This window comes from Squalius cephalus (assembly GCF_949319135.1).
Source record: "Squalius cephalus genome assembly, chromosome: 24".
Classification (NCBI taxonomy): domain Eukaryota; kingdom Metazoa; phylum Chordata; class Actinopteri; order Cypriniformes; family Leuciscidae; genus Squalius; species Squalius cephalus.
The window spans coordinates 1,161,659-1,177,575 of NC_137145.1; the positions used below are offsets into that span (position 1 = coordinate 1,161,659).

The following is a 15,917-nucleotide window of genomic DNA, read 5'->3' on the forward strand; positions in this document are numbered from 1 at the left end:
TCTGCTTTAAGATTATAAAATAATCTTGTTTCTGTTTGAATTAAGATTATTTTTCTTACCCCATTGGCAGATAATTTTGCTTTTTTTAAGCAACAACTCTCTTAATTTTGATTTCTCTTCCCAGAAAAGACATACAGTGCTATGCATAAGTGAATACACCCATGCTAAAGTTGACTAAAAAGAGGAATAAAAAATCATCTTTTGGAAATTGAACTTAATGCCTTAATTAAAAAAATGAGGAAAAATCCAACCTTTAAGGACACCAATTTTCTTTGTGAATGAATAATGTATCGTAAATAAATAAATGTTCTTCCTTAAAATACAGGGTGCATAAGTTTGGACACCCCTATGTTAAATCCCCATAGAGCCAGGCAGATTTTTATTTTTTAAAGGCCAGTTACTTCATGGATCCAGGATACTATGCATCCTGATAAAGTTCCCTTGGCCTCTGGAATTAAAATAGCCCCACATCATCACACAGCCTTCACCATACCTAGAGATTGGCATGGAGTACTTTCCATAAGATCATCTCTCAATGCAAATCAAACCAGCTATTAGGCTAACTGAAATAAAACCATGCCAATCTCTAGGTATGGTGAAGGCTGTGTGATGATGTGGGGCTATTTTAATTCCAAAGGCCAAGGGAACTTTATCAGGATGCATAGTATCCTGGATCCATGAAGTAACTGGCCTTTAAAAATAAAAATCTGCCTGCCTCTATTTTCTAATTTTTTTCCCTAATTTTTTAAATTAAGGCATAAAGTTCAATTTCCAAAAGATGATTTTTTTATTCCTCTTTTTAGTCAACTTTAGCATGGGTGTCTAAACTTATGCATAGCACTGTAATAATAATATATTATGTCATTTTCCTCATCTAGTAAATGCATCTTGATGTAAGAATTTTTAGATATTTGGACTGGAAACATTACAAAAGTACTAAGTAAAGCATGTTTTGCAGTGTAGTGCGGTTTGCATTGCAAGCGCTGATGGACTGACCTCGCAGTGCTCCCTGTACAGCGTCTGAAGGGCTTTGACGTCCTCCAGGCCGATGTCTTCGATGTCTCCGAGGTCCAGCTCAACAAACTCCGGCAGAGCTCTGGACCCGTCTAACAGGGACATCATACAGGGACATTCAGGGGTGCGTTTCCCCAAAGCGTCGTTCGACAACTATATTCACAAGTTCTGTCGTTATCAGCAGTTCAACGAGTCTGTGTTTCCCCAAACCATCGTTATAACGCACATTCGCAAATTGCATCGCAAACTTGTGTTCGGAACAACAGATCTAGATCTCGGCCTGTGGTTAGAAGCAGTTTCTTGTTTTCATGACTCAATAAATCCTGATCTTAAGCAAAATAATCAAGCTGACATTCAGTACAACCTGTGCCTTTTATTTAGAATACATACAAATGTTATTTGCGTCTTTTAGTTTGTCGAGAGATTTAAAGTGTAGTTTCTGAAGAGTGCGTGTGTGATCGAGCTCTAGTGTAAGAACGAGTCTATGATTGAATCTGGAAATAAAGCAAAATAACTGAGAAAAATGAGAAATATTCCTCAGATGCATGTCTGTAATTTATAGCAAAACATCTAGCGTTAATTCGATCTCAAACAGTTTCATTAAAAGTACTTATTACTAGAGGTCGACCAATAGCGGATTTTACCGATATTTAGGTTTGACCGTACGTGCCGATAACCGATTAATCAACCGATATTTTTAGAATGTGGATTCTGGATATGAATAAACCATAACACTCCAAGTACAACAGTGCTGAGCTGAAATGTGCTATATGATTTAAATATTTAAATATGAATATATTAAAATGAGAAGTTCTACAGAACGAATTCTACAGAAAATAATTTAAACATTAAAATATTACAGGTTTCTTTAGGTATAATCTAGAAACATGCGCAAATTTCATAGGTAACACTTTGCAAGTCCCATTTGTTAACGAGGATGTATTAGCTAGCTTTCATGAACTATGCAATATAAAAAAAAATTTCAGCATGTATTAATATTTGAGCAAGACAATTGTGCCTTGATCATTGATGTTAGTTCATAGTACATTAACTAAGGTTAACAGATCAAATAAAAATTAAAACTCAATTTAAAATGTATTAGTAAATGTTGAAATCAACAAACTAACAATGAACAATACTGCAACATTTATTAACCTTAGTTATTGTAAAGTGTTACCATTTCATATAAATGTAAAGAGTCTGCAATGCTTACAGATGGCCATATCTGCAAAGGCCAGAGCATTAAAATTGCATAAATGTATATTACATGTATAGTCTCTCACTTTATTTGCTTCTATATTAGAACACTTGATGATTATCTAATCAAAATAATATGTATTGCAGTGATTAAAAAGGATAGAATCGAATGCGTTTCTGATTTGTTTGTTTCTGTCTTCTGCGTGAACATATCAATGTTGAGAAAACTTTAAATACGCAACTTCGCCGGCTAATGAATGCAGAACAGTCACCAGCTGGATATAAACTAAAGGAAATAGATGGTAACAATTGCGACGACATTAAACATGGGTCAGGTTTGCGTGTGTTTTTGTCACATTGTTTTAAGCGCTCGAGGTACTAATGTTAGAGTCCTCTCAGCCTCGACGGCAAACACACTGCTGTTCTTTCTCTGCTAATGCAGCATCTTGTCAACTAATGAATTACTTTATAATGATATGGCAACGGTGACTGTAGTGTTCTGTATTCATACCGTTTCACTGTCGGTGTTTTAAATGTGCATCTGAAGTGTCAGCGCTCTCTGTAAACAACTCAGCCAGTGATAGTTTGTTATCTGACCTCTAGAGGGCGCTCTTGCTCTGTGTAATGACAGCACACACTTCTCAGCGCTCCAGCAACGGACGCATCCCGGAAAAACTATCGTGTGGATTTTTGCCGATAACTATAGTTCCACCAATCAACTATCGGTACCGATATATCGGCAGAATCGGTCGACCTCTACTTATCACTCCAGCACCTGCGTGACATCATTAACCAACGTGATTGGACGACCAATTTGCAACAATAGTTTTGGGAAACATTCGTAATTAGCTAGTTGATTTCTTCAACGATGCATCGGACTGTGATGGTTAATGAGCGAGTTACGCCGGTGTACGGGAAACACACCCCAGATCAGCTCTAAGGCATGATGTGAGCTCGAGGTGTGTGTGTGTGGTTTACCCAGGAACTGCTGGTGGTGTTGGCTCTGAGCGATGAAGGTTTGCTCCGCCGCGCTGGGTGTGTGTTGCCCCCCGCTGGAGAAACTCTCCCCCGAAACACTGTCCATCTTCTGCACTGGCTTGAACCTGGAGACGGGACAAAAGAGATGCGTAATGAGCCGTTGACTTCACTACCGGCCAAATGTTTGATCCTAAAAATATTATTACAATGTAAATCATCTGTTCTCTATGTGAATATATAGTAAAGTGTAATCATCATTCAGCATCATTACTCCAGTCTTCAGTGTCACATGATCCTTCAGAAATCACTCTAATATGATGATTTGATGCTCAAGAAACATTTATGATTATTATTTTTATGGAAACCATGATACACTTTATATTTCAGGATTCTTCACATAGAAAAAAGCTGCTAATATTTCACTGTTTTTACTTTATTTCTGATCAAATAAATGCATTACGGTATTCCAAACTTTTGGTCTTCAGTGTTTTAAAGTCTCCCTGTGGTGAAAATCCAGCTTTTAATGTTGTTTATGTGTCTATGTGGTGTTTTTAATCTGCTTTAAGACAAACCATGTGTAAGTTCATAAGTCGACAGCATTGCTGAGTATTTCCTCCTTAAAACTGCAGTGAACCAAAGACAGTCTCAAAAACACGCTTTGAAATCGCTGGTGTTTCTGACGTCACAAACTACCTTGTAACCAATCAGATCAACGTGTGATCGTCAACCAGTGGATCTCTGAGCTGAGGGAGTGAGTGGAGGCGGGGCTCATTTGCATATTCATAGAACCGCGCATACTAAATGAGGCGAGGGTGTCGAGTTACATTCAAGATATTTTAAGCCATGAAGACATTTTAAACTTTTAAATGTCATTTTGGTGTTCAAAGATGAGTTGTAAGGGATGCAATGATCGACTACAGGGGGACTTTAACTGAAATAAACAGCAGAAACTGCACATGCTCGACGGAGACGAGACTAACCTCTGCTTCTGCTGGACGGGCTGCTGTCTCAGCGCCATGTACTGCATGTCCTCCTGCAACCGGTTCAGAGGAGAGTCCGGTTTCACACGGATCCCGTAATAATGATACTTCGAGTTCCCTCTAAACTCAAGAAGAGAAAACAAGAGAGCATGTGTTGATTAGGGCTGGGTATCGATTCAGATGGTCCAATTTGATTTTCGATTCGACTCGATGAATATAGATTTAATACAAATCCTATATTTATAAAAAAAGAGCAGTGAACATAAGTTTTACAAGTGGTTAATTGATAAAAAGAATTTAAGAGCCACAAACCTGTAATTAAACTCTTTTTATTTTAGGTACATTAAAACAGAACCCAAATCAACATTTCAAATGCATACAATGAATGGACAGGATTTTGATGCAATGAAAGTCAGAATCGCACGCCTTGATCAAACATGATCATGTTATTTTATGTTTAAGATAAAACAAGCATAAAATCTCACAGCATTAGCTGTAACATGGAGGCTGCATACAATTATAATGATACGACAGTCCCAATCATAGCTTTTAATGTTTTGCATTGATGTTTGATCGCGCGCGCTAAAGCTGAAGAGAACAAATACTCGTAAACTGAAGGACTTTTCTAGCGGGTTATTTAACTCAACGAAACGCATCCTATATGAGATATATTCACATATATAATCTGAATATAGTCACATTTATATTACATAAACTTAATATGATGACTTATATCTGCCCAAAATGTTGTGAATGCACAAGCGAACTTGACTGCTGGTCAGAGCGTGTAACCCCCGTTCTGGACGCGCTATTCCCACGACGACGCGCTGAAACGGCAACTAAACCCAGATAATTCACAACGTTTTATTACAATAGTGTTCTCATTATGATGGCATGCATATAACAGTCCCAATCATAGTTATTAATGTGCATTGCTGTTTGAGCTGCGCACGCTAAAGATAAAGATGATCACCGGTACAATGAAGCGCTTTACTGCATCATTACCTCATCCAAACGCATCCTATATAAGATTAATCAGATATATACACATAATTTACAACTTACAATGGCACAAAATGCTACGAACGCTCGAGAACTTGACTGTGATTGTCATAAAGGCTTTAAGCGTTATCGCTATTACCGCCACAACGCGCTGAAACACAACATTCTTTTACAGTCGTGTTCTCATTATAATGTTATTACGCTTATATGACAGATTTGTGCACTGAACTATATCTTCCTTTTCGAAGTGATTCCAATCGTATCAAGCAATTCAAAACCATCATGGTGAACAGATCGCATCTGAAGAGTCTCAGCTGCAGGAAATAAAATTAATCACTTTTATCGGCTTTAAAGGAGTCATGACCTGCAATTTTCACTTTTCCACGAGAATCAATGTATGTTATGATTGCCTAACGATTATACACTGGCCGGGAAGCCGATATTTAAAAGTGAAGCGTTCGTTTACCCCAGGGTTCATAAACCAGCGCGCGTGCACATGCACTCAAATACGAGATTTTGATTTCAGCCCCGACTTGACGTCATGACGGGGCAGGATATACCATATATGGACACCGCAGACCTGCCGCAGGAAGTGCGCCCTGGCGCCCCTCCTCCCCTCATATTCAGTCGAGAAAGAAGCAGAAACGTAGTGCACACTGAGTTGCTCTGTTGTTGACTGCCAGAATCAACATGTAAATGTGTTTTCTCTCCCAAGAACGGACCAAGCTGTCAGGGACCAGTGGATTAAATTCATTTTTAATGACGCGGTTCCTACAACCCTTCCCACTGGCTTAACGTTATGTGTCTGTGCTAACTAAACATTTTACGCCGGAATCCTTCACAAATTTGAGGCAATATCAGGCGAAGTTGGCATCGAAGCTCGGGAAAAAGGGGCCATTTTCAACAATCAGACACTTGCCTGCAATTGAAACAGTAAGAATGTGTTTTTATTGCTCTACTCTGTGTAACAAACAGCAGCTAACTGCTAATGCGGCTATTGTATGCTAGCGGGAGTATTAGCTTCGAGGTAAACATGGGGAATGGCTGCTAACGTTACTTTGCAAACAACAAATGACTGAGATCATCATGAATTCGGCTATTGTATATTGATTGCCTAACGCTTATATATGAGGCGCCGTCTAGTTTGTGTGTGTGTGTGTGTGTGTGTGTGCTCGCGTCTCATATGAGTAACTGTTATGTGCGCGAGTTTGTGTGTGTGTGCTCGCGTCTCATATGAGTATGTGCGTGGAGAGTTCATATACATGTATGTGTGACTACTTAGTATGTATGCAAGCGTGTTTCATATATGTGTGCGTGAATGAAGTTTGATTTAAGCCCTAAACGGCGCCTCATACTTATACACTGGCCGGGAAGCCGGTCGCGGCCAGGTCGGGTTCATTCATAATTTGCGCCATGATGTCATTTTGTAATGATATGCTAAAGCATTACCTGCGGTGTCAACCCCCTCCTTCCTGCCACCAATCAACGCGCCCCTCATTTGCATTATTAAAATGACTGTCCACGACAGCCAAAATATCGCATCAGATCTCGCGAGACAATAATGCCTTCAGAAATAAGGGTCTGAGGAGCTCTGTGTTTATTTTTTTTCCACTTTTCTTTTTTAGAAGGGCCTGAAAGACTATAATACAGCAGTAGGTATCCAAGGTAATACTAGGACTCCTTTAATATATCAGACAAATTTTCTTATCGGATCGATAAAGATAACATTGAAAATGACCATTTATCAGCCGATATCGATATGTGGTCGATATATATCGTGCATCCCTAACCATCATATACCGTGAAATCGGTATAATTTAGAAAAATACGGTTATATGGATTTTTGGTCATGCCGTCCAGCACTAGTGGATAAATAAATATGGAAGAAGAAAGAAAACCCCGATTCGTGGCCTTTGAGAATTGATTTTGAATCGCCCACATTCTGGAAAGTGTGTGTTTCTGCCCAGAACTAGTGTTGATGAGGAGAGCTGGAGGTGTTACCGGGTTCCCAGGCGCCGGGTCCGCAGGCCCATGAAGATGGAGCGGATGAGCTTCCCGAAGGAGGCGGCGTTGACCGGGTCCAGCTTCTGCTCCTGACAGTGGCGCAGGTAGTGGTTGTACAGGGTGGATCGGGGCAGACTCACGCCCTCGGCCGTCTCGTAGTTATCCAGCAGCCACTGCAGCTGTGAACAACACCGCTAAACGCGTCACATAAACTCGCACTCTACATTTCCTTAATGAACCTGCATCTCGTGTTTCTACGGAAGAAAGAAAGTCACATGACGTGATCTATCCTGGTGTTTTAACTGGTGCGTGACCTATAACCTCAGAACAAATCATTGAACATCTTGCAATATTTAACATAAAAGTCCATTCATGAAAAAAATAACAAAAACGAACTTTACACTAATAAATACAGTGCCATTTAAAAAGTCAGAGTCCACACTGAAAATCTGGAAATAAACATTTTTAAGATTTTTTTTTTGTATCGAATTTAAAGAATGCAAAGAAATGTTGTGAAGTAAATGAGTGTCATTGACCATGTGACTCTTTTAAACGGCACAGTATAACGGCCCGTTCACACCAAGAACGATGACGATAACGAAACATTAGTGTCTAGAATCACCAGAGGCTCCATTATACGATATTAGCATGATTTTTAAGCCATGCTACGATATTTTTGTGATTTATAAATTTGCAATAAAATATATATTAATATTTTACCCTTTTTTCCAACTGCAAATGTCCACAAAGAGAAACTGTCCACACGTGTTTTATCTAATAAAGTTCTCGGTGTTCACTTTACATCTCCATCTCCATCTCCTTTGTCCTTCCTTTTCAATATTTTAAATGTAAATTACAGTTGTCAAATACAAACGTTTGCACACTCAATTCTATGCATTTAATTTTATAATACATAAGCAGTTTTCCACAAAAAAAAAAAGCCATAATGAACAATTTAAGGTGACACTATACACTCTCCTTTTCAGTTATGTACAATTACATATTTATGTCTATATATGTTAAACTAACAATATATAGTTTATATATTGTTTTAGGAAAATGCATAAATTTGCAATTAACAGATACTTAAATGCATATAATTTGGATGTTAGATGGAGTTATTTTGATTGTGAAATAGCCTACAACGCAATAACGTTTGATTTCCGATGAAAATCATCGCCTGTCGCTTTAAATGCTGGAGCTCGTTAAAGCAGGATGGATTCTGATTGGCTGTCAGTGTTTTTATCGTTCATCAAAGTTCTAAAAGTGATTCCAATGATATATCTCTGTTGCTATCGTTACGCCGTGGACTTACGTTATCATTAATCTCCTTGGTGTGAACGACCTTAAGAAAGTGAGAGAGAGAGAGAGAGGGAGCGAGTAACCCGTGGAGACGGAGAAAAGCGTAAAGTACCGAAGCAGAACGCTAGGAGACGTGCAAAGCCAAGCTGTGCGTGTTTGCAACTTACATGGCTGTTGAGCAGCGAACTTCTCTGACTGGATAAACCTTCAGACTTTTGGAGCGTCTCAATCGCCATTTCAATCTGATAGACCAAAGAGCAAAAGAATAAAGGAGAACAAAACAAAAAGAGGGGAAATCAAATGAAGGCAGTAGCGAAAGAGAGCTGCACTGAAACCAGAGACGAGCAGCAGAAACAGACCCGACTAAAGCATCCCAGCCACCAACACACACACACACACACACACAACACACACACACACAGTCCTCATGATCCAGCTTCTGGAAACCTTCACTCAGAACTGAACATCTAAGCAACATTAAACTGATAATGAGGCCAAGTCTTCATATACAGACTTAGAGATTAAAGGTGTAATTCACTGCTGGCAACATTAAAAGCTGCAGTAAAAACTGTGGAGGCTTGTTTCCACCACAGAATAACACATTTTAAAAGATAATTGCGACTTTTTATGTCACAATTCTGACTTTATATCTCAGAATTGCGCGATATAAAGTCGAAATTGTGTTATAAAGTCAGAATTGTGAGATATAGCGTCGCAATTGTGTGTTATAAAGTCAGAATCACGAGTTTATATCTCACAATTCTGACCTTATATCTTGCAATTGTGAGATAAAAAGTCACAATTATCTTTTAAAATGTGTCATTCTGCGGCGGAGACAAGCCTCCACAGACATCAGTGCTTCACGATTAAAGAAAAAGGGCTGTGAAGCTCCCAAAAAGGTTGGAGAACCTCAACACCCATAATGCACTGGGGCCGATCCGGCTGTTTTTTATAAACTAAATGTTCATTTGCATATTGCGACAATATAAATGTGGTTGACAACATTAATGAAGCAATATAACCTTTTTTTTTCTTCTACATAACATCCTTATAAAGAAATCTAGGCCTAGATGTACATTGGCTCTGTTCCGAACCCTAATGTGGAATATTCCCTACATAGGGAATCACATGATGCATTGGTTTGGACCAATCACAAGGCAGCTCTGCTTTATTTATACTCGTGCTTTTAATGCTGAAAACGATCAGTAAAACAAACTATTGTACTCAGTATTTGTGCATGCATGTTGCTATCCACTTTATTTTTAATATCCAGTTATTTTAGCCATACAAAAACAGTCCGTTATGCTGTAAACTGGCATTTGCTATCATATTTTAATATTTATATTGTAAACACACTGGTTTGTAGTGCAAATAGTTTTACCGTTTACTGAACTAAAAACACTATTGTTGTTTTAGAGCTAGAACTTGAATGTGTGTCATATTTAATGAAGCTTGCATCATTATTTTCCCGTTTATTACAGTGAAGCTGCTCTGAAACGATCAGTCCTGAATTAAGCGCTGTAGAAATAAACATGACTTCCCCAGCTAATGACTCTGAAGTCATGCACGCTCACAGAAAATAGCTTACTTTCACATTAAAAAAATAAGGTAAAAAAAGAACCCATTATCACATAAAATGTTAATTGACTTTGACTGGTAACAGCCTGTATAATTATTCAGATTGACAATTCGTTTGAATGAATTAATTAAATTGAAGTATTTGATTCAAAAGTGTGTTTTAGGCTCTTTATTTATTTTTGAAACTAGCTTTAATTATCACAAGCACATTTCAGATTAACCCTTGTGTTTAACCCTCAGATTTTCCACAAAATATGATCGTTCTTTTAAAAAACGCTTCTAAATCTCTCATGATGCTGGTGTTGGCAATTACTGGGTTCAATCTTTTCGTCAGCTTGTTTTCTTTCAACTAGCACAGGTTTTTGCATCTCGCCTCGTTGATCTGAGCTCAAAACAACTTAATTTGAATATAAAAAATAATAATAATAAAAAAATAGTATTAATTAAATATTAAATAATGTGGTATTAAATAAATGTGAGTTATAAAAACGTTTTAATAATTAAAAAAAAAGGTTTAAATTAATCAATAAATTAAATGAAATAAGTCTAACTGTAGGGGGGAATTATTTCACACATATTTATAATATACATTTTTCCACAATATAAATTGGGTTTTTATAAAAGATAATAAATGGCTGCCTTTTCATAAGCTCAGATCAATAAGAGCTACAATCAATCAATCAATCAGTTCCAAAAATAATTAAATCTCGCCTTAAAACTCACCGATTTAAACCGGCCTTTTAATGACGGCACATTCATTGAGTTTGTATTTTATATCTTCCAGTGACTTACTGTAAATCATAGTATTGTTTGTTTAATGTTGTTCTCCAAGGTGACATTGGTGTTACGTTTGTATGATATAAATAAAATGTACTATTATTATTATAAATACAAAACCGTTGCTAATTGAAAGAAAACAAGTTGACAAAAAGATTGAACCCAATATTTGGTGAATTATTTTGAAGTGTAACAAGAAGGGGTGAAAAAAATAATCCCAAATTTTTCAGGAAAAAGAAAATCCTCTCCGGGTGAAATAACTGGAAGACAGCATGAGGGTTAAAGAGACCCAAAAATCCTCATTTACTCACCCGTAAGATGTTCCAGACCTGTCTGAGTTTCTTCAAGATCTTTTGAAGAATGTTAGCAACCAAACAGTTTAATTTCCTGTCGACTTCCATAGTATTTGTGTATCTATCCTACGGAGGTCAGTGGGCTCAGCAACTGTTTGATTACGCTCATGTTCAACACAAGACAGGAACTCGTACAGGTGTGGAACAGCTTGAGGTCGCGCCAGTAAATGAAGATTTGTGTGTGCGCTGTCCCTTTAAGTGCTTGTAAAAGTAATGCATTACAACATTGCGTTACTTAGTTGCGTTTTATGAAAAGAAATGCGTTACATCAATTTTAAGTTACTTTTTCTCACCTAAATTCTGAAATTGCATTTTACTGTTTTCATTCATTCTGAGGAATTCTGAATGTTTTGTTGTGAATTGAAAAAGTAATGCGTTACTTTACTGGTTACTTGAAAAGGTAATCTGATTACGTGTACTGAGAGCGATGTGATTGGTGCTCACCGTGGCGGGGGAGGCTCTGGTGGTCTGAGCCGCGGAGTGAGGGGCGGAGCCATCCATGGAGTTTCCTCCAATCAGATAAGCTCCAGAGCTGCTGATGATCTGGCCTCCTGATAGGCCCATTCCCAGAGCGCCGTTCCCGTTCCCGTTGTTAGCCATGCTGTGATTGGTCACCACCGCGCTCACCTGACCCGAGCTGCCTTGCGTGTCGAAGTAGTTCCCGCCGCTGTTCTGGTTGTACAGCTGCGGTTCTGAATATGAATACGTCCGTCTGCCAATAAAACAAGAACATGTGCTGCTCTTTACACTCTCATTGGCAAATCATTGGCTGCCCTTAACCTTCCCTGAAGGAGCTTTACACCGTGTGCTAACTACACACGACGCGACGCACGATAAAAGGTTCTTCTCCATGTTAATCAGAGTGTTTGTCCTAACCAGCCGTGACGGCGACACGCGACGATTCTATTTTAGAAACGGTTTCTATTTTTCTGTGACGTCGCGCTGGAACAACAAACACAAAGTGTGGCGATGATGATCTCAGGCACTGTTTATGTGCTTTATTAATGTTAAAAGTGTGTCATGTGACTCTGAATATCATTTAGTGCTCCAGCTTTGTGGCTGTAAAAGCAACAGTGGATAATTCACCTCAGATCTTCAAACTAAACAAATGGAAACAAGAACGTTCAAACTGTGAACAAACAAGTGTATTCTTTGATAAATATTGTTTTAGTAACTCAGTATGTATTTTTAATAATGTTTAAATGGTGTAATATTTGTGAATTTATGTAGATACTTATCCATTTTTCAAGATTACTCTCTAGTGCCGCGAGACTCCACACGCTGTTCTGATTGACTGACTCCGCCCACACGCTGTTCTGATTGGCTGACTCCGCCCACACGCTGTTCTGATTGGCTGTGGGTTTTGATTGATTTTGACGCATCTCGCAGTCGCGTCTAGTGTCGACAAACAAACTGCTTGTTGCTGGAATCTTATCGCGTCTGGTTAGGAGACGGTGTTACACCGCGCGCTGTCTCAGAAGAGCAGGAAATATTTTAAAGGATCCTTTCCATCCGGGACATCGGTTATTTGAATTGCCGTCTGGTAAACGTTTTAGGTCCATCAAATCGCGGACCAATAAACTCAAGAACATTTTCTACCCCAGCACCATACGGGAATTGAACACTGCCAACACACACACACACACACACACACACACAAACTGAGAAATGCACTTATCTGAGGGGGCATGTTATATCTCATTATATGAAATTGAGATTTATGCATCATATGAAACTGAATAAAGAAGCTTTCCACTGATGTATGGTTTGTTAGGACAATATTTGGCCGAGATACAACTAACAACTAAACAATCTAAACATTGAGAAAATCTTTAAAGTTGTCCATTTATGTTCATGATTTTGCTGCATTCACTCACAAAAATATTTTTTTTTATATATATACTGTATATTTATGGTAGGAAATTTACAAAATATCTTCATGGAACATGATCTTTACTCAATATCCTCATGATTTTTGGCATAAAAGAAAAATGGATAATTTTGACCCATACAGTGTATTGTTGGCTATTGCCACAGATATACCCGTGCGACTCGTGACTGGTGACGTGATCCAGGGACACACATAAGGTGAACAACACCCCCTATATATCTCAGTGTGTCTATATGTTTACACTATTCAAATTTGGTGAATTGATAATTGTGTGCAATATCTCGTTGCTTACTGTGCAATATTTCTGTGCAACATGTGACTGTTCGCCTTGCTTGCACTGGTTTTGTGTGTATTGTTTTTGCGTTGTATTGATTATGGCATATTGTTTATTGACGTATTGTACTGTATATTGGTTATTATCATATTGTTTCTTTAAAATTCAACTTAAATTGTATTTATTTAAATGAGATGTGTAGTCAGCACAGTTATATGTGATGCACTGCAAGTGTTGCTCCAGTTTCGCTTCACCTTCATACATTGACAAAGAAGAATCTTAAATGATTTCTGATATGTTCATCTTTGTATCGGCGTGCACGCTTTTCTTTAATTGACTCGAGAAACATAATAATTCGTGTTTTGATGAGTTGCCATCCTTTCATCTTCAGGTGAGAGTGCTGTTTCCATGGATACAGAAATCACCAAAGCATAACTGTTTTATGGAGAACATTGCTTTTGATTGCCATTCTGATGCGTGCTTTCTCCGTTCGGCTGATGACATGTTATTTATAATAGCCAATTTAAAAGATCTTGGCTTCTTGCGGAGCGAATGTCTAAATATGAAGGAGAGAACAGAAGCACTTCAGGTGTTTTCTGCCACGCAGCGCGCCGTTTCTTCGCCACTTGTTGATACTTGTGGTCATTTTCAGATGACTGAACACCATCGAGTCTCAGTGACGCACAGTTCGCCTCTAAACACAACAGCCTGTCATGACAGTCGAGTGCATGAAGTGTTCGACACCACACACTTCATTTTTTAGGTTAATTAAGAGCATCATCCGGGTATTTAAACACACTTATTCTATTAGGAGTGAACACACTAATCACACTATTATACTACAAACCATCATAGAATAATGCATAAGTATGCACACCTTGTATCTTTATGGTTATTGTTGAGAACGGGCCTTTATTTTGCACCGTTTTGATGTGCGTTAAAGGGATAGTTCACCCAAAAATTACAAATCTGTCATTTATTCACCCTCATGTTGTTCCAAACTAGTATGACTAGTAAGATAGAGTAATGGTAACCAAACAGTTCCATTTCCCATTGAAAAAACAAACAATGGAAGTCAATGGGAATGAAACCAGATATATAATGCTCTTCTCACCTCTGAAAGGTCATTACATTTCATCTGGATTTTCCCGCTTTGTGGTTTTTACAGCCAAATACATTGATTTGTTAGTGTGAGTGATGAACAGCGTCATGTTAACCGTTTCAAGATGGCGGACGCGTCGACTGTGGAATCTATTTATGAAACTTTTTTTTTTTTTTTTAATGTCATCTTTTGTGATCTACAGAAGAAATACAGGTTTTGAATGACATGAGGGCGAGTAAATTATGACAGAATTTTCATTTTTAGGTGCACTATCCCTTTAAGGCACATGTTTAAAGGGGTGGTTGATTTTATGATTTGACTTTTCTAACTTTAGTTAGTGTGTAATGTTGCTGTTTGAGCATAAACAACATCTGCAAAGTTACGACGCTCAAAGTTCAAAGCAAAGGGAGATATTTGCTTTTAAAGAAATGGCTTTTTAAGGACTACAACAAACGGCTGGTAGAGACTACACCACATTCCTCTCGGGTTAGTGACATCACCAACCCTAAAATTTACATAAACCCCGCCCCCGGAACACGATTTATAGATTATCATGACAGAATATGCTAATCAATGACTAGAAGATAGTTAACTTTACATAAGCTACATAAACTCATCAACTAACCATTCAGAAATGTTGCTTCTACATGTTGTCACTTCTTCTTGAGTCTCTCCATCATTGTCTGACTCCAGTTTGAACATAAAAGGCTAAAATTGTGTGAGGTAAAATGACACTCCGCCCCCTGTGCCGGGAGCAGCAGCTCATTTGCATTTAAAGGGACAGACACAAAAACGGTGTGTTTTTGCTCACCCACAAACAATTTTAACATGCTATATAACAATATCTGTGGGGTATTTTGAGCTAAACCATCACACACACACTCTGAGGACATCAGAGACTTATTTTACATCTTGTGAAGAGGGCATTATACCACCCCTTTAAAGTCCTATGTGAGAACATGTGTTTGAGATGAAACACTCACATGGTTCCATTGGTGTAAACGCTGTTGTTCTCCTCCTGGACGTACTGCACCTGTGCTTGATACACATGCTGGACCTGTTGAACAGTCTGCGCCTGAAACACACCAGCGCGTCTCAGTAAACACTCAGGAAGACAGAAATAAGTGTGTTCAGTGGCAGCTCAGTGATGGACCCTTTCACATCTCCATGCGTCTCAGAAGCAGAGGTTGTTAGATACAATTTTATAGTGCAAAAGGAAAAAAAAATCCATTATAGTGTTTCTATTGCTTTCCAAAAGAGGAAAATATGGACCTCGATTACGATAGTCAGAAGAGAGAAAGATGTCAAGTTTGATCTCAGACATTAGAAGCAAGAGTTCGCTGCATCTTAATGCCAAGGTAAGAAAACACCAAGTATAGTGTTATAAATGTACATAAAATCTTATGTGAATGAAAATATAAAAAACATTACTAGTCTTACATGTTATTAACTGTTGAAACACGCC

At 38.2% G+C, this 15,917-nt stretch overlaps 1 protein-coding gene across 2 annotated transcripts in view; it reads right to left on the reverse strand.

Annotated features, from left to right (window-relative positions):
- rfx3 (regulatory factor X, 3 (influences HLA class II expression)) overlaps positions 1-15,917 on the reverse strand; it is a gene marked incomplete at its 5' end in the record, with an annotated part of 46,440 nt that overhangs the window by 12,932 nt on the left and 17,591 nt on the right. For both annotated transcript variants that reach the window (XM_079860748.1, XM_079860747.1), the window contains 7 exons: positions 997-1,106; positions 3,190-3,314; positions 4,170-4,289; positions 7,173-7,354; positions 8,645-8,719; positions 11,630-11,897; positions 15,436-15,527. In XM_079860748.1, coding sequence (XP_079716874.1) covers positions 997-1,106; positions 3,190-3,314; positions 4,170-4,289; positions 7,173-7,354; positions 8,645-8,719; positions 11,630-11,897; positions 15,436-15,527 — 972 coding nt within the window. The remainder of the gene's footprint in view (positions 1-996; positions 1,107-3,189; positions 3,315-4,169; positions 4,290-7,172; positions 7,355-8,644; positions 8,720-11,629; positions 11,898-15,435; positions 15,528-15,917) is intronic.